Source organism: Hemibagrus wyckioides, linkage group LG05, assembly GCF_019097595.1.
Source record: "Hemibagrus wyckioides isolate EC202008001 linkage group LG05, SWU_Hwy_1.0, whole genome shotgun sequence".
In the NCBI taxonomy this organism is placed as follows: domain Eukaryota; kingdom Metazoa; phylum Chordata; class Actinopteri; order Siluriformes; family Bagridae; genus Hemibagrus; species Hemibagrus wyckioides.
The window spans coordinates 1,829,259-1,849,258 of record NC_080714.1 but is presented as its reverse complement, the minus strand read 5'-3'; the positions used below and the strand labels follow the sequence as shown (position 1 = coordinate 1,849,258).

General features: G+C 39.3%; 1 protein-coding gene across 1 annotated transcript in view; it reads right to left on the bottom strand.

The window, feature by feature from the left end:
• The window catches only part of grk5l (G protein-coupled receptor kinase 5 like), a 44,091-nt gene extending 27,056 nt beyond the window's left edge, over window positions 1–17,035 (bottom strand). The window contains exon 1 of the mRNA XM_058390702.1: window positions 16,160–17,035. Coding sequence (XP_058246685.1) covers window positions 16,160–16,211 — 52 coding nt within the window. The 5' untranslated portion in view covers window positions 16,212–17,035. The remainder of the gene's footprint in view (window positions 1–16,159) is intronic.
• Between the last annotated feature and the right edge of the window lie 2,965 nt (window positions 17,036–20,000).

Sequence of the window (20,000 nt, the reverse complement as noted above, 5' to 3'; positions counted from 1 at the left end):
TGAAGAGATTAATTAGCTGATCGATTAGCTTCTCTACAGTGAACACTTTTACAATAATCCCATGTAATGTGCCATTAACAAAAAAAAAACAAAGTAAAAACCTGCATTTTGTCAATATCCAACATTAGTAGGTTTTTGCTAGGTGTCTTGTATTGAACAGAACAGTTAACAGAACTAGCAAACTAACGCTAGTACATACACGTATATTAACTAGCTAAAGCTAAGTGAGAGAATTGCTTAAACCAAACTATGTTTACAGAAACACTCACAAGAAACTAGAAAATATTAGCGAAAAATAAAACAATTGCTAGCTAGAAAGTTTCATATACTCTTTGTAAGGTTGTAGCATTTTAGCTAGTAAAGTCTGCTCAAGAACTGCTAATCAAAACAGTAAACATTTCCCACAAAACTCGTTTATAAACAACTAACTAACTCTCAGTACACTAGTCATGTTTTTAAGCTAGCTGGTTAAACATATATATAACAAAACATGACTAGCATGTTTACTGCTAGTGAATTATTAAGCTAGCTACTAAGGAACGTTATCTATGAGACATTTCATATGATTGGAAAGCTATCTAGAAAGCTCCTGCTAGTCATGTTTCTAGGCTAGATCTTTTTACCCAGCTAGCTTTGAAAATGGTAGCTAATACACTGGACCATTAAATCTACATATTTTTACTTCAAAGTTGTCATAAAATCTATGAAACATGCAAAGGAAACCGCGGCGTGGCGTGAGTTCGTCCTGTCAGTGCCACATGTAAAGCAGCTGCTCCATCTCTGACGTCAGACCGCGATGAAATTTGCTAGTAAAACCTCCTAGTGAGGTTAGTGTTTATTTTACAGCCCACCATCACAGCGAGGCTCGCTAACACACACACTAACACAGGCTAACATGCGTTTACACATGCTAGCACAAGTGTGGGCTTTAAAAGGAAAAAAACAAAACAAAACAAAGGTATCTCCGACTATCTGTGTCGAAGAAAAACAAACCCGCTCTAAACTTAGTGCCTTTTCCAGTCCGTGTGCTTATGTGTTTAAGGCTGTGTGTGTGTGTGTGTGTGTGTGTGACAGAGAAAGAAGGCCGGACTATTCAAAGAAGTGGCGGATCATGATTAAACACAAAGACATCATGACATTCATACTAAAGTCTCATATTACAATAAACAGCTAACATTTCATCAAACCTCACGATATCTTCTGGCTAACTGCTAGCTTCTCAGCTTAAACACCAACACAAGAAAGCACTAGCATAGTTGGATAACTCTAGCAAACTAGCCAGCAAGTTATATATGCCATCTGTGACGCTATACTATGTTAGCAAGATACGTTTATTCATGGTAGTCTGTTCATTAAAACAATAAAAATGTTAATTTTGAGATTTGTCGTTTTAGCAGCTAACAAGTCATATACAATGCCGTTACATTAGCTATCTTATATTTTAGAAGAAATATCATCAGATTAGCCAAAATCTAGCAAAGCATATAAAGCAAATGCTAGCTAGCAAGTTACACACGCTGCTATTGAGATCGCTGGCTAGTTTAATCACAAGAAACTTTAAACTACAAAACACTAGTCACACATCTTCCTGCTACATTCGCTAGCTAAATGTAGAATTTAGCATTAACTTATGTTAATCTGCAAACGTAAATTCTGACGCTCTGTTAATCCAAAATGTTAGCTATGAGTCACATGAGTACAGACTAGCCAGTTATTTAAGCTAATCATAGCGTACTAAATGATGATCCATGCTAGTGCTAGTATTCCTAACTCTGCTAGTTCTGTGGTTGATGTGAAACTGGAGCTTAGCACAGTTTAAATTTCTGAAGCTGCCGCGCCGTGTGAGACAAAAGACAATGAGCAGGAAATGCTGAGCTGGTAGGAAACTCTCATCGTACACACACACACACACACACACACAGACACACACACACACAGAGACACACACACACACACAGACAGACATCTGATTTCCTGTATCTAACATTCCAGAGCCATTAGCAATATTAGCGATATTAGCGCTGAATATTACACCTGCGGGACTCAGTAACCATGGCAACCATGTCAGCCAATGAGGAGTTCTCATGGCAGTGGGGGAGGGGCTGAAGGAAGTATGCATGCTGAGCTACACTGTGAGGAAGAAGCTGATAGTGAACAAATTAGCTAAAACAAATGTACAGACTAGCCAGCTAGCTAACTGTGCTGTGGTGATTTGTGAGATTATATTTAATAAACCTATGCAACGATCTGCTAGCTAGCTATTAATGTTTTAACTAATAATCTATAACAACCACATCTCATTGTAAACCCTAGCTAGCTAATCTAACAGCAAAGTAGCACCAGCTAGCTCATGGTTTTTCAGTTTATTTTGATAAGTAAAACATTAATATGTCACTAATTTTAGCTAATGAAGAGTTCTTGTGATGTCAAGGAGGATCTGAGGTAAATATACACACTGAGCTATGTGAAAAAGTTGCTAAAATAAAAAGGTACAAAGGAAAAAACGACTCAAGTCAAACTAATTTTCTTCAGAAACACAGTAAATGTGAAAATTCCAAAAAATTCCAGTCAGGAAGTCTGTCACAGAGATATCTGTAGTACGTTGTTGTTCTTGCTAGAGAAATTCTGCTGCATTTTTTTGAATAATGCTAGCGAGTGTTCTCATGTTGGAAAATTTGCTTAACAAATGAAGAGACATTTGGATGTAAATGTAGCTCGGTCCGTTTCCATGTAAGTGCTAGCGTGTGAGAAGAGTTATTCTTTTTCTACGTCACGGTCAATGAGAAACTTAACAAAGTGTGAGGCTTGGGACAGTTTAAAAAAACAAAACAAAACAAAACAAAAAACATCATTTTCACTAGCACTAGCTAGCTAACACAGATCTACTTTCAGCTTTCTAGCTAATGCAGTGCTAACGCTTAAACATCTGCAATCTCTGAGGCATAGCTAACGCTACACTTTATTTCAGATCAGAGTTCATTAAAAGCAGTGCATTAAAATGTTTGCTAAACCTAACCACAACGTCCGCTGAAACATATTACACCTTCTCTATGAGATGGAACTCAAGATGGAGGAGGCTAAGCTACTGCATACTGCTTTATGTTTTTAGCTAAAAAAGCTGAAGATGTTTTAACGCCATGTCATATTGGTCAGGCGGTTTAGCAGACCAACCACTTCCTGTTCCACTACACACCACATCTGTCAATTCCACACTGGGAAAATTCTCCAGCTTGCTAACACACACACACACACACACACAGAGCTGAATAAGCAGGCATTATGTTTAGGAAGGTTTAATTGAGTTTAATTAAGCCAGGTCGACTAGTAAACACTGGAAGGCACCGAGCTCGCAACACTGCGCTCGTTATTTTTGAGAAAGTGAGAAAATGCGGCACGGCCCGTGATGAAAGATGAGCGTCTGCTTCACGCGGAGCATAAATCAAGATGCACTAGAAGAACATTGGTGCAGTGCATAAATACAGGACATATATCAAATACGGCAATCCACTAGCAGCATGTTAACGGTGTGCTAGCATGACATACTTGTTATAATATGTTAATTAGCATCTAGCGACTATGACATCTGAGTACACAGAGATGCTAATGCTGCGTCATACCAGGTGAGCTACAAAGTACACCGTGTGTGATTTGTTAGCAACAAGCTAGCTAATGATGGTGTGTTACTGTCTGTACGCTCAGCGTCATAGCTGTAAACAGCTAGCGGTGTGATGTAAAGTTTAAGCAGGATTACAGCAGAGGAACGATGATGTTGATATGATTCTCCAAACCCATCCGACTGATCTCCAGCTCACCTGTTTCCATCACCAGGTGTGTGGAAGGTTTTGCTTTTCGATCTCATGAGATTCTCCTGATTTTGTCTTTTTTAAGCAAACAAATAAACAAACAAACAAACAAATAAACAAACCTTTTCTATTCATATCTGTTTTTGTGTTTGTTATTTGTTCAGTTATATTCATATTCAGTTACATCAATATTAATCATATTCGAAGCTCCGCCCCTTCCCCTAAACCCTTCAGTATATATTTTTAGGTTTAATTTAATCTAAATAAAAGTTTCCTTCTGAACAATTTGACGGGACAAAGTAGTGATCCCTGAGGGACACCGAGACGTATCTGTTACTCAGACAGCGCCAGACGAAGAGATACGCAGATATTTTGTTTATTCTGAGTCATTAAATAAAAGCTTCGGCCACTGGACCTCAGGTTTTAAGCCACGCACGGGTCCAGTGCTGGCGGACACACAGAGCTGTGATGCAGGTATGAAGAGATAAAGGATTATTAACCATAACGAGTACACTAACGAGGAGGTCATGCAGCACGTTAACATCAGCACCTCCTCCTCCTCAAGCCGGAAATCCATTAATAACCGAAAGAGTAAAACATCACAAACTGACTGCTGTCTTAACCACGGCTAAACACACACACACACACACACACACTAATCTTATTGAAAGACATTTTCATAGGCAAATATGCAAATTTATGACTATTCAAATAACCCCAGAGGTGTGAAATCAGCCACAGGATCCTGAGCTGATCAGACATGAAACAAACCGGGGTTAATTATATGACCAGAAACATGGACATGACCATCATAACTCAAGCAGAACGTCCAGCTTCGATACTTCGACTCGTGAATACTTTATGTGACATTTTATAATTACTGCGAATAAAAATAGAGTCGAGCCAGAGGGCAAAGACTGGTGAACACACACACACACATACACACACACGGTCTGGTTCAGATATATGTGTGTGTGTGTGTGTGTGTGTGTGTGTGTGTGTGTATCTATGAGACGATATGACCTCATTAGGGTCCTTACTATATTGACAGTTTTAATGCTAGATGTGAGAAGCCCCGCCCCCTTTTAAATATTTCCATCTGATTAGTGGATCAGGTGTTGGTTCATTCTCTCTGACAGTAGATCAGGTTTATATCAATGCACTCGCTTGGATACGATATTGTTTCCATAGCAACAGCTCGTTCACAGGGGCGTGTGCAGCGCACGCTTCGTATAACCGGATAGATACAATTTTCTGTAAGGAGACGTTTCTCTTTTAAAAAAGGAGTCTCCAGTGTCAGAGGTGATGCTGGAAAGGTGACTCTGCTTCATCACACCACCTCAAAACTGCAACACACACACACACACACAGGGTCGGGGGCTGGGGTGTTTTTTTCAGACATCAGAGAGAGTTTGAACATGGTGAAGTCATCGTGTGTGTGTGTGTTTTAGAACAAAAGTGCACTGTTGTCCTGCACTGTAATTTTCATAAGATTTACATAACTGAAGACCAAAACGCCTTCACTTGCTAATGACGAGGGAGAGTGCTGTGTAGTGCACTACATAGGGAGCTAGTACACAAAACCAGACAAGTGAAACCTCTTCATTTACTAGGGACATGTCCCAAATCACACGCTCTATTCACTATATCACACATCATCACATTCCATTCACTATATCATGCGTCGCCTTAGAATGCTAGCGTGCATCACGGGTACTTTCTTAGGACACTTCAAAGTCAACTTGTAAAGATGAAAGATCACTTTATAGATCACTTTATAGTGAATGAAGTGTGATTTGAGACACAATTCTGTCATTACTTATAGAATCCCTTTTTTTCCTGACTAGTGCATGTGCTGATATTTACATGGAAACCACACACACACACACACACACACAGATGACCCAGTTGTCGAGGAAACAGGGTTAACGTGATTACAGCGTGCCTCGCCGGACGCCCGGTTTCCTCTCCAGCTGTTCTTTGTCTCCTCAACACCAGCACTCATCTTTCCTCATCCCTTCATCCCGTCTCTGAACTCTTTAACCTCGCCAGCACACACATACACAAACACACACACCTGATGAGCATTGCTCTCTTTGATTAGAAGCACATGCTGACTAAACTAAAGTGCGCACTCCTTCTGTCAGATTTGGGACGTGTCCCAAACGGCAGCGCGACTCCTTCAGCATGTGATTTGTGTGTTAGAGCAGAGTGACGGCTTGAATAAACCTGTCCAAGTGGCTCGTTTTAAGCTTCCAGGAGGATTTCTTTCCCAGGAAGAGGAGCGAGGCTGTGAATCATCAACGTTTCCATCTCCCCATAATTCTCTCTCTCACTCTCTCTCTCTCTCAGCTAAACACTCTTCTGAAGTCGGCACATGTCGTACATTTTCTTGGGCTTTCTTCCTGTCTTGCTGATCGGAGAACTAAGTGAGGATTTCACCTCATAAAAACGTCACAGCTGTTAATCAGGTCGTATATTAATAACAGACACGGCTGTGTTCTAAAGAAGAAGAAGAAGAAGAGGGAGAAGAAGAAGAGGGAGAAGAAATTTTATTCCACTTTATTTATTTAGCTGAAGTCTCACCATCAGCTCATCACTGTGGGTGTGTCCCAAACTACAAACACTGTTCACTACACAGGAAGGAAAATAATCAGGAGATTAGCATCAAACATTCATCATCATCATCATCATCATCATCACTGTGTAACATCAACCGCACGCTACTACTGAGCAGAGAAAAGAAAGAAAGAAAGAACAAGACAAACTTTGTTTACAAAGCAGGAAACTTTTAAATAAAATTTCTATTGAAACTTTTTTCCAGCTAAAATAAAGCCACTTATTCTTTTCACTTGTTATAATTTTTTAGTTTTTGTTTCTGACAATATTAGAGATTCACTGTTGAAAGTTTCATTACAGCAGCACTGATACCACACAGCCAATCAGAACTGACCTGCTGCATAAATTATGAATAATTTAGAATTTCCACCAGTGATAGGAGAGAGAGGCGGGGCTTACACTGAAAGTAATCAGTACAGTGCATCTTCCTCAGTATTTCCCTCCCTGATTTCTCTCTCTTTCTGTCTCTCTCCATTTCTCTCTGCCCCCCCCCGTTTCTCTCTCTCTCTCTGTCTTTCTCTCTCTGTCTCTCTCTGCCCCACCCTTCCATTACTTCTTGTACAAAAAGTAAAGGCGCCCTGTTCGCCGTCGTTATGGGTTACGGCTCGTTTCTGTAACGTCTGAGCCTCAGAGGGGGTCGAGATCAGATTACACACTCGCACAGGAATTTACCCCCTATTCACACACACACACACTCCCAGACACACACACTCACACGTACAAGAGAGAGCGTGCTCAGCATGGGGAGAGGATGATGGGAAACGCTCTTAGGCAAGTTTCAGATTGTCGATTCAACATGAAATACACACACACACAGCATGACAGTGCTGAAGAATGTTCTCCTGCAGTCAGAGCTCTGCACTGATGAGGCCTAAACATGAACAGGAAATGAGTGTTGGGCAAAATTCCACCTCACAACCCTCAGCTTCAGCTTCTCACCTGTGTGTGTGTGTGTGTGTGTGTGTCATAAGAACACCTCCCTTCTCATTAGGTAGATGTAAAATTCCGTATTTTGTTTATTTCTATTTTTTCATTTACATCTTGTTTTCTTAATTGTGTCTTTCCTTGAATATTTTTATTTGTAGAATTATTATTAATGTTAATATTATTGTTGTTGTTGATATTTTTATTATAATATAGTAGATATAATATTTTTGCCGTTCGATTTGGTTGTGAGTTTTTTATATCATGAATCACAGAAACAGTTTGTCATATTGTGATATTTTATATTTATCGCATTGTCCAGTCCTTAGTTTGGGGTCAGGACACATCTGAAAGAAAACCGAGCCGGACTGGTCGGAGATGTCCGCTCGGCTCGGCTCACGCTTTCCTGTGACAAGAGTGACATTGGGAATGTTTTATCCTTATAAGGAAGTGTTTGCTGTTTTGTTGACTTTTGCGCACTTCACTGATGATTTTGGAATCGACCCTGAACTTGTTTGAACGCCGTGACGCTGACCAGCTCCAGTCTTCCCAAAGAAACCTTTCAGCTTCACAGCATTACATCAGCACACACTCCTTCCACTGACAGAACTAGCGCTAGGTGTTTTCAGATTTTCTACCAAGGACTTCGGTACACGAGTGTGACTGAACAATCGGCACCCGTGTTGTTTACTGTGCCGTGTCGAGATTACCTTCACGACATTATGCTAACTAGATGGTTTACTAAACAATGAGGCAGAATTAAAACGACTAGAACAATGTATTGAAGCGCTCTGTTCCTCATGCTACACTGTAGGCTACACAGCACGATAACTAGCAAGCGAAATACCTAGAAGTCAGGTATCAAACAAACTAAAAACACAAATCACTGAGAACATCAACATCATACCTCAGATATATTGGTAAATATTTAACAAAACACTTTGAACAAATAGTATTACATCAACTAGCCAAACTGACTTTTGGCTAACTATAAAGCTAATTAACTAGCAGCTGGTTATCTAAAGTTAACAAAACTCAGATATATGAGTAAATATTTAATAAAACACTTTAAACTACTTATATTAAACTGACTTTTGGTCAACTATAAAGCTAATTAACTAGCTAAAGTGAATATGACACAAGGAATATTAACATTTAGTTTAGATGCGTTGGTAAATTATTATAAAAGACTAAGAAACCCTACAATAACACTGTAATTACATGATTTTCTTTCTTTGTCTTCTTGCTTTCTTCCTCTTTCAGCAAAATCATCAAGCTTCTGAGGAACTAATAAACTCACAGCTTGTTAGAGGCTTTATATGTAATCTCTAGCACAATTTCTGAAGTAATCTGTAGTAATAATACATTCATGTCATGCAAACTAGCTAGGCTGCTAACAGAATTTGACGACAGCCATATCAGATCACTGACCAGCACAATAACTGGCTGCTTTGGTTATTTGCTTGTTCCAGAAGAGCTCTATGGGCTTTGCTAAGTAACTAGCACTGTTTGCTGAATTATACAAATACTCAGACATTTGTTTAATATGTTGCCATTTAAATTGGCTTGCTAGTTACCTTTAGCATGCTAACAATGTTGCTAATTATTTAGCCGGTTAACTCACAAAAAGTAAGTGAAGTAATGTTGTTGTGTACAAACGGAGGAGTAATTTTACTGTTCTGTGTAAACTTTTTCAGAAGAATACCTTTTTGCATTAATTTCTGCTACAATTTAGGTAGCACATAGCTAACACATAGCTAAAACGTGGCCAAAACATCGGGAATATACAAATTAACAGCAGATGTGTTCAGAAATGATTAATAAAAATCTCTGTGCAACAGATAATGCAATTAGCATCAACCACAACTGAAGTGCCATGGGTTACACCATACGGAAAACTGTCAATGTTCTGTCACGACATGTAACTATTAAAAAATGATCATCAGATGAGTTGAGTCAGTGGTGTGGAATGTTCTAGAAAACACAAACATGCAGGTTTGGCAAACATGTTTAGAACTGTAGGGGGTTATTTTGTACCATAGTTATAGTACAGGCATCACAATATTAAAATAAATAAATAAATTGGAAATGATCCAGATTTTTGACATATCTTCCTGGAACCAAGGAAGTTATTATGGTGTCACAGTTAGTCACAGTGGATTATTCGATGGTTACCTCCCTGCTGACGATTATAGAAAAACTAATTAAAACGCATTTTCATAGGTATATAACTAACTAGCAGTTAGGTATTAAAGAACCTAATCAGAAATCAACAGTTAAAATGAGACTAAATCACTTAAAACATCAAAACTTACCTCAGATATGTTTGTATATTATTAATATAGAGACTTGTAAAGCTAATATTACAATACATAGACATACTGTCTTGATAACTACTAAGCTAAATATTCTAGCAGCTGGCTATTCACAGTGAAAATGAGACTAAATTGTTGAGAATGTCAATATTTACCTCAGGCATGTCGGTAAATTATTAAGGAAATAATCTGTGCTGCTAATATTACCCAGACAATGAACATTCCGATTGAATTTTAATCACATTTCTGTGGTTTTCTTTTCAGGCTATGGAGCGAGTAGCTTGCTAACTAGCTAGCTCAGTAGCTAAGTGGCATTGATGTGGAGAATAAGACACAGTAACAGTAATACCTCAGACGTATTGGTTACTACACATTAATAGATTCATAGTGTGATACTGTTAATAGATGTTTCTATAGACTGCTTTTTAAATGTAATATCATAACATCTCTAGCTGCTAGATATTTTGAGCAGTTATCATAAGAAAAATAATATTAACGTAAAAGTGACGTTATGATGATAAGGAACAGCCTCATTAACGTCAGTCCTGTGAATATAAGAGCAACGTGATGTTAAAGTGAAATAAATGAAACCACTGAACGTTTGTGTCCATGGCCAAATATGTCTACGGGCAGGAGAGTAATGGCCGCTGCTGATGAGCTCTTTATTTAGTTTGGGGCTCGCGCAGCACAGTCCGAGTTCTCTAGTGATTTCGGAAGCGTGGCTTCAGCCGTGTAAACACACAGCATGGCTTGTAAACTGTACTCTTCCTGTTATACACTGTGCGATGGACATTTGGAACGAAGAGGCTGTGTGTGCCTCATTTTCGGGTTCGAAAAGCAGTGCGATCAACAAACCAATGAATAACACACACACACACACATACGAGTTTGCTGACACAAACCCTGTGAATGAAGCTTCAAGCTGCAGACAAGCTGTCAGTGTAGTCAAATATACACACACACAACACACACACACACACGCACACACAACACAAACTGTCTCTCAACTGAGCTCAAAACACACACACACACACACTCATTTAAACTGTAACAAAAAGCTGTACCAATAAATTGTCGAATATAACAGCTCCTGCTAATATGTACATGCTATTTATTGCTAGATAAAGAAACAGATTAGCCAAATGTATAATTTCCTATTTCCCCAGAATTTACTCTGTCCACATAGGTTTAGTGTCAGAAATTTTTTCGCTTTTGTCAACTTTTGATCTGGTAAATGTGAGGATTTTCAGCTTGGAACTAAAAGAATATGGATTAAAATTTATTCTGGAACAGAAATACAGATAGCGAGCTAGATTATTAGCAGTTTTGTTAAATCCTGAGAATGTATTTTGAAGTGATTTATTTTCTTTACATTCTTAAAGCTACAAAGTCAAATTAGTTGGCTAAACATCTATCTAAATAACTAGCAGCTGATTATTGTACAATCTATAGACACAATCACAGTAAAAATGAGACTAAACCACATGGAATATCAACATTTACCTCAGATGTGTTGCTAAATTACCGATAAAATTTAGTAAATTGTAAAAAAAAAAAAAAAAAAGAAAAAGAAAGAAAGAAAGAAAGAAAGAAAGAAAGAAAGAATTGACACTACTCATACAGGTTAATTAGTTAGCTTATTGAATAACTAGTTTGCTACACAGGAAATGTGGTGTCTTGATTATCACAGTATTTCAAGTTTTTGAGAAATGAGGCAGCTGCCTCACTAACTTTACTTAGCAAGTTAGCAAGACACAGAGGTAGAAAAGATTTGTGTGGTAAACATAGCTACTGAAAACAAACCTAGCTAATTACAGCTAGCTTATACACAGCATGAGGTGAAACATGTTAGACAATGCATCAAATGAACGTTAACAAAAAAATTCAAGTATTTAATAGTAGAATACAGAAAACATAGAGCTTGAGAATGTAAAGAAGTGAGCTGGCATGTATGTGGTTTATTTACATGCTACATCATAATTCAAAGATTTCACCCTCATATTAAAATTGTTATTTGTTTGGCTCCAGTTTGATAGTTTTTACATTTATTTAATGTCAAATATTGTCTAATTTTGAAATGTAGCCCAAAATAACACTGCAATTCATGATGTACAAAAGCTAGCTGTATTCAGTAGCTGTGGCTACCACATAAGCATATGTTTGAAATGCTGAATGAAAATCAAGATGGAGCTACGAATCTTCTGATGAACATCTTTTAGATTAAACCATTTGCTCAAATCATTTTCTTTACATGCTAGCAGGAACGTGTATAACAGGGTCTCTGGTACGAGCTCATCTGAAGTCCCGGCAAGAACAGCCCGAGAGATTCATTTAGCATTCCAGGGGAAGTTTAAAGAAAAACAACTGGACCTGAGCCATTCCCCATTGAGTTTAAAGTCACGACTCTCAGTCTCCCTGAATTATCCAGATTAGTGAAAAACACGCATGGCTAATGTTAGCCTGCTCCAGACCTCTGTATATAAAGCCTCTGTCAAAACCTGCTCATTTATAGCAAACTCTAACTAATAAGCAACTACAACAACAATGGGAACCGAACGTAGAGAGCTGTGTCTGCCATCCAGGAGGATTCTGGGTATTGAATCGGGCCTGGAGGTTGGTGGAATCTGCGCCTGAGGTTAACTGAATCCACAGTTTGTAATCTTGAGGCAAAAAGATGATTAAAGTGTGGATAAAACCTTAAAACAACTAGCATTCCATCCACTGATGTATCCTATGTTTACACTACATAACCAAAAGTATGTGCACCCCTGTCCATTACATCCATATGTGCTTGAACATCTCAATCCCCTTTCTTAGCTTCAATCTTCTAGGATGGTTCTCTGCTAGATGTTGGATTGTGCCTGTGGGGATCAGTGATCATTCAGCTACAAGAGCATTAGTGAGACCAGACTCTGATGTTGGGATGTTGATCAGACTCCAATTCCTGATCATCCTAAAGGTGTTCAGTCAGAGTCAGGGCTCTCCAGATCTTCCAATTTCCTCCAACCTTCACCTCCACACCATGTCTTCATGGAGCTCAGGGGTTTTGTGCACAGGGACATGCTGGAACAGGGTTTGTAGTTCCAGTGAAGTGAAATTATAAAGCAGAGACATTCAGTACAATTGTGTATGCAGAAGTTTGCAGTTTGAGGAAGAACCACTTATGGGTGGGATGTCATGCTTGCGGATGTATAGCGCATATTATGATACACAGAATTCTTCTTCTTACTTCAAATTGTTCTAAGTGCCACTAGGTTCCGTTTGCAGGAGGCTGCTTTTTTTAATGCAAAAAAGCAAACAGCCACCAGATAGCAGTGTAGAAATGTTGTCATGCTAATGAGTGAAAAGCAGCCATGGTTTGCTGTATAGTCAGCCGTGTGAGCATGTTCGGGTCGAAACATTCCTGCAAAATGTGGTAAGAAGTAAAGGAATTATCATCAAGCTAATATCAGTATAAAAGTAAATGAAACACAGCTTACTTTCCTTTAAAGCGGCCAAGACTGTGTGTTTAGACCCTGAAAGCCTTCAGTGCCGTTTCCCAGCATCAATCTTTCAAAGAGAAAGGAACACAAGATGCTAAGCTCTGGCATCCACAGCCCGCCATTCCTCCACCGATTTCACTCCAGACAGGAAGACTAATGTGATTCTGGCCTGGCCAAAAAATTTTCCACTGCTCTCTGGAATCTGTTTCCCACGACTACAAGTGGTTTGATTCTCCACGAAACTAAACGCAGACTCACGCTGACCTCCGAACACATCCCGAGTACAAATTCCCTCTTATCCTCCTCCTCCATTTTCATCCCAAGTGCTTTCTGTACGATGGATTCTGAAGCCTAAAGCCATTGAAGCTTAAAGCCACTGTATCTAAAATGCAAATACATCATCCACCAGAAAAATGTGGAATTCTCAAATCTCATTGGTCAGAAGGTATTAAGGGATTCATTTCCTGTGACAGAGCCGTCGGACTATAGCGTCTTTCTTACGAAGTTGAATTGTATTAAAATTCCGAAAGCGGTGTGGATGATGATAAAGTTTCCACTTAAATGTGTAAACAAGTGCTACCATTCCTATTATATAAAAACAAAATCCTTCTAGAGATTCTTCTCATAAGAATGAGGAAAACGGATTTACATTTTCTGGTAAACCCTGATCTAATGGGAAACTACGATGATGAGTACAGAGCAGTGTCTGGCACCCAGGGGGATTCTGGGTAGTGAATCAGGCCACAGGGATGGTGGAAGCCATTTCTGAGGTTCACTGGCTTCATATTTTGTAATCGTGAGGCATGAATGATGACATAATTGTGGTACAAAAGACAAAAAAACAAAAAACAGCTAGGAATGCATGTTGAAACCACTTCAGGAGGAGGTCTGGGATGTGTTTCAGCCAAGTGTAAATGCATCCTACTTTAAAAAAAAAGCACATTTCACAACCAAAACATGCCCCTTTTTAAAACGTTTCTAAACAAGAACTCTCAGTTTTGATAGCAACTATCTTATTCGTCAAAAAACAAGCAACAACGCAAGTCGGTGTTCTGATCTAATGAACAGATTTCACTCCTGCTAGTCAGCACTACAAGTGCATTTGAAATCTTATCAATCCTGATAGAAGGTAAAGGAAATGACCAGGCATAAACAGGAAGCAGCGAAACTCAGATACTGACTGAGGTACATTTGATTTTTTAACACATGCTTATTTGTTAGATGGAAGTCATCCTACAACCTTCACCACATTCTTTTAGCCCCTAGTTCACATTTGAACCAAGCTGTGAAGACATGATTGAGACAGATTTGCTGTGTGAAATCATACACAAAACACCACAAGGCTTTTGACCTGGCAGTAAAACTCCATTTTGTTGTTTTGATGTGCCATTATAATGCTTAAAAAATAAATACAAACAATTTTCATTTTTGTGACGTCTTACATGCCACACAACCACGAGGCGCTTTTATGCCTTAACATGCTAATGTATAAACCTGGCCTATAACAGATGTATAACCTTATAACATATACCCATATTATCACATTATAACATGTTAAACTTTAGCGACACATTTGAGCCCAACACAAGCTTTCACAAGTTAGATGTGCTAAGATATAAACCAGGTCTGTAACTATTTCATGGTAGGATGTCCAACCAGATTAACATAGCAATATTAACCTTCTCCATAAAGCACCATGTTTTTACCAGAGTGCTTCATTTTCTCAGTTGACATGTTGCCTTCACCTCACAAGATGCTAACAAGCTAATATACTGTATATAAACACCTGTTCTATAGAACACTAGCCCAACATCATACCGTTTTAAAACACAACCTACATCCAAGTCCAGTCTGACTTTTACATTTCAAACAAAACAAACCGAGGGATTTGAACTCTTACATAAACCTGGTCTATAACAGAACACCTTATTAGCTTTATAACATCATGATGTCAGTATTTAAAGGTTTTTTTTGTTGTTGTTTTTTTTACACGTTTTCTCTTAAATCACTGACAAGACAATTAAACGTCCTGTCATGTTAACACGCTAGGATATTAAACCTAGCCTGTGGACGTTAAAGCACATACTTGATGGTGTGACGTCCAGGCAGATTAGCATGTTAACATTCAAAACCCATTCAAATCTAAAACGCTATGCTAACACCATGACAGAACTCCGGTCTGTTGTCATTTTTAACACAGCAGGCAGTGAGTTAAAGCAGTGAATGAAATGCTAGCTGGACATATGTAGCAGCAGATGTAATGAAAATGTACAGTAATGGCCGTGTGGAAAGGCCTCGGTTAAAGGAAGTCGCGGTTATTGTGGCTTTTAGCAGTGATATCGCCGAGCTGGGCTCTCTCTCTCTCTCTCTCTCTCTCTCTCTTCACGTCAGGGAACGTGTCCTGAGCAAGTACAACTAATACAGTATCGTGAAACACACACACACACACACCATATTATGTTACGATGTGTTATGTAATGTAACGTTAGGCTGTGTTATGTGAAGAATGTGTGAGGAAGTGCGAGTAGCGGTGTTCCAGCTGCCATTTCTTTAACACATTCACATATAAAATGGATCGTGCACACACACACACACACACACACACACTGTATATAAAGGGCTATACTCGGTATACGGCGTGTTAAACGTGTTACACGTTAAAGGTGGTTTATGTTAAAGACTTTGAAGTGACCGAATTTACAGGAAAACGTTACAAAGAAAAGAAGCAAGCGCGAGCGCAGGGGATACAATGTATGAGTCGCACCGCCCCCCCCCTCATGTCGGCTTTTTTATTTAACCCTACACCCTGAAAGAGCTTCTGATCATCACCGTGTGTTGTAGTGACATGACCAGAGCAAACCCCGACAACACTACAACCGCAAGGAGTTCTCCAAGGAGCGCTCCAAGCTCCAGCTCCAGTTACATTAAAAACGGCTTTCCGTGTTTCAGCTCGAAAACAATTGTGTGTGAATTGTGTGTGTGTGTGTTACATTTCCACAAAGATCCGATAACTTACCCTCTCTGGCTTTAAGGAGCACCGTGTTAGCAACGATGTTCTCTAGCTCCATCAAAAAAAAACCACCACCACCACAAAAAATCACACACAAAACACAATCCCACTCCGATCCGATGATCGCCTCCGAGTCGGTTACGTCAAGCAGAAGATGCTTTTAAAATATTTAGATTTAGATATAAAGAAAGAAAGAGAGAAATCGAGGCTCCTCCCCAGGCCCCGAATTCGCCTCTTTTTCCTCAATTCAACACGAAAAGAAAAAAGAAAAAGAAACGGATTAAAGTCTAAATCCTGTCCATTTCATGCTCGTGCCGTCCGGGAAGCCGCGCGCGCTGTCCGTGTCTATCGGGCTCCATGAAACAAGCTTCATCACCAAAAAACCCGAAACCGAAAAGGTCCCATTCAAATGGTATTCTTCAGAGCAGGCCGAGGGGTCTACATCCTCCTCCGATGATGATGATGATGGTGATGATGATGATGATGATGATGGTGATGATGGTGATGATGCATGGCAGAAAAGAAGAAGAACAAGAAGAAGAAGAGGAGGAGGAGGTGGTGGTGGTGGTGGATGAAGGTTGATCCCAGTTCCTCACTGGTTCCTCACTCCGCTCCCGGTCTCACTGAACCCCACCAGGATCATCGAGTCTTTCTGCTTTCACTTTGCCATCGCTTTTTTTCCGGCCCGAGTCGTTTCCCTCGTTCAGTGTGTCACTCACACAGACACACGCTTACGCGCGCGCGCACACACACACACCGGCCTCCGAACACACACACTCCTTCTCACACACACACTCACACTCGCACACACACACACACTCACACACACTGCCACCTATGGCAGCCAGATCCAGCAGATAAATGGCATATGGAGCTGCTCAGAGGTTGCCATGTTCTTTTGCAGCGCTTGCCCGGGTTGCCAGATTTGTTGTAAATGAAGCAAATCTCCAATAATGTGCACAAGGTATAACTTTATGGAACAAACTCATAATAGAATAGAATTTATTAAGCTAAAGATAAATTACGAACTCGCATGTCGTAACATTCTCAACATAGTAGTAGAGTTAAATAAACATATATTATATTTAATTTAATTGTTATAAATATTAGCAAAGATGATGAAGTTTTATTGCATCCACTGAGTCACGTGTTTAGACGATGGATTTAATCTAACATGGTTTTTCACAATTTTGTAGATTCCACATCCGGTCGAAACTGAAACTGGAGACTCCTTATCTTCTAACAAAAACTTACATTTTTTAAACTGTTTATTATTAGTCTTCGATATTGTACAAAGTGAATGAAGTGTTGCTATAGAAACGATAAAGTTTCAGACTGAGTGCGTTACATGTTACAGCCAGTTAAAATCATCTGACCAATCAGATTCGAGAATTCCTGTGCGTCGCGGTTTAACACGCTATAGCACACGATACTGAGAGAAATATAAAACCTGGCCAGATAAAATCTGGCAACCCGGAGTGTTTCTCACTCACTGGAGGAAAAGGCGTGTCCCAGTGCAGCTGTGACGCAGGAGGAGAAGACACGCCTCCTTCAGGATATCTGATATGTGCTCTACATTCATAACCCCGTCTCTCCGACCCTCCAGCCTGTAGCCCAGCCGGCACTCGAGCACCAGAACCAGACCCTGCTGTGCAGAACCTAAACACTGTCTCTGAACACGACCTCTGTTTTAACTGGACTCTTTAGTTAATGAGGTCACGTGGGTCAGTAAACATCCAACAATGTCTTTAACTCCTACAGTGAAGGTGAACCTTTACATTGTAATGAAACACGAGGCACAACACTGCACACAATAACACAACTACACACACAACAACACACAATTACACAACACTGCACACACAACTACACACACAACAACACACAATTACACAACACTGCACACAATAACACAACTACACACACAACAACACACAATTACACAACACTGCACACACAACTACACACACAACAACACACAATTACACAACACTGCACACAATAACACAACTACACACACAACAACACACAATTACACAACACTGCACACAATAACACAACTACACACACAACAACACACAATTACACAACACTGCACACAATAACACAACTACACACACAACAACACACAATTACACAACACTGCACACAATAACACAACTACACACACAACAACACACAATTACACAACACTGCACACACAACTACACACACAACAACACACACGCAATCACACAACACTACACACACAACTACACACACAACACACACGCAATCACACAACACTACACACACAACAACACAACTACACAACACTGCACACAATAACACAACTACACACACAACAACACACAATTACACAACACTGCACACACAACTACATACACAACAACACACACGCAATCACACAACACTACACACAATAACACAACTACACACACAACAACACACAATTACACAACACTGCACACAATAACACAACTACACACACAACAACACACAATTACACAACACTGCACACACAACTACACACACAACAACACACGCAATCACACAACACTACACACACAACTACACACACAACACACATGCAATCACACAACACTACACACACAACTACACAACACTGCACACAATAACACAACTACACACACAACAACATACAATTACACAACACTGCACACAATAACACAACACTGCACACAATTACACAACACTGCACACAATAACACAACTACACACACAACACAACACTACACACAATAAAACAACTACACAACACAACTATACACAACTGTTATTGTGTGTTGTGTTTTTGTTATTGTGTGTCTAGTTGTGTTATTGTGTGTAGTTGTGTTATTGTGTGTGTAGTTGTGTTGTGTGTAGTGTTGTGTTATTGTGTGTAGTGTTGATGTTACTGTGTGTGTAGTTGTGTTATTGTGTGTGTAGTTGTGTTACTGTGTGTGTAGTTGTGTTATTGTGTGTAGTGTTGTGTTATTGTGTGTGTAGTTGTGTTATTGTGTGTAGTGTTGTGTTATTGTGTGTAGTTGTGTTATTGTGTGTAGTGTTGATGTTACTGTGTGTGTAGTTGTGTTATTGTGTGTAGTGTTGTGTGTAGTGTTGTGTTATTGTGTGTGTAGTTGTGTTATTGTGTGTAGTGTTGTGTGTAGTGTTGTGTTATTGTGTGTGTAGTTGTGTTGTGTGTAGTGTTGTGTTATTGTGTGTAGTTATGTTATTGTGTGTAGTGTTGATGTTATTGTGTGTAGTTGTGTTATTGTGTGTAGTGTTGTGTTATTGTGTGTAGTGTTGTGTTATTGTGTGTGTAGTGTTGATGTTATTGTGTGTGTAGTTGTGTTGTGTGTAGTGTTGTGTTATTGTGTGTAGTGTTGTGTTATTGTGTGTGTAGTTGTGTTATTGTGAGTGTAGTTGTGTTATTGTGTGTAGTGTTGTGTTATTGTGTGTGTAGTTGTGTTATTGTGTGTAGTGTTGTGTTATTGTGTGTAGTGTTGTGTTATTGTGTGTAGTTGTGTTATTGTGTGTAGTGTTGATGTTATTGTGTGTAGTGTTGTGTTATTGTGTGTAGTGTTGATGTTATTGTGTGTAGTGTTGTGTTATTGTGTGTGTAGTTGTGTTATTGTGTGTAGTGTTGTTATTGTGTGTAGTTGTGTTATTGTGTGTAGTGTTGATGTTATTGTGTGTAGTTGTGTTATTGTGTGTAGTGTTGTGTTATTGTGTGTGTAGTGTTGATGTTATTGTGTGTGTAGTTGTGTTGTGTGTAGTTGTGTTATTGTGTGTAGTGTTGTGTTATTGTGTGTGTAGTTGTGTTATTGTGTGTGTAGTTGTGTTA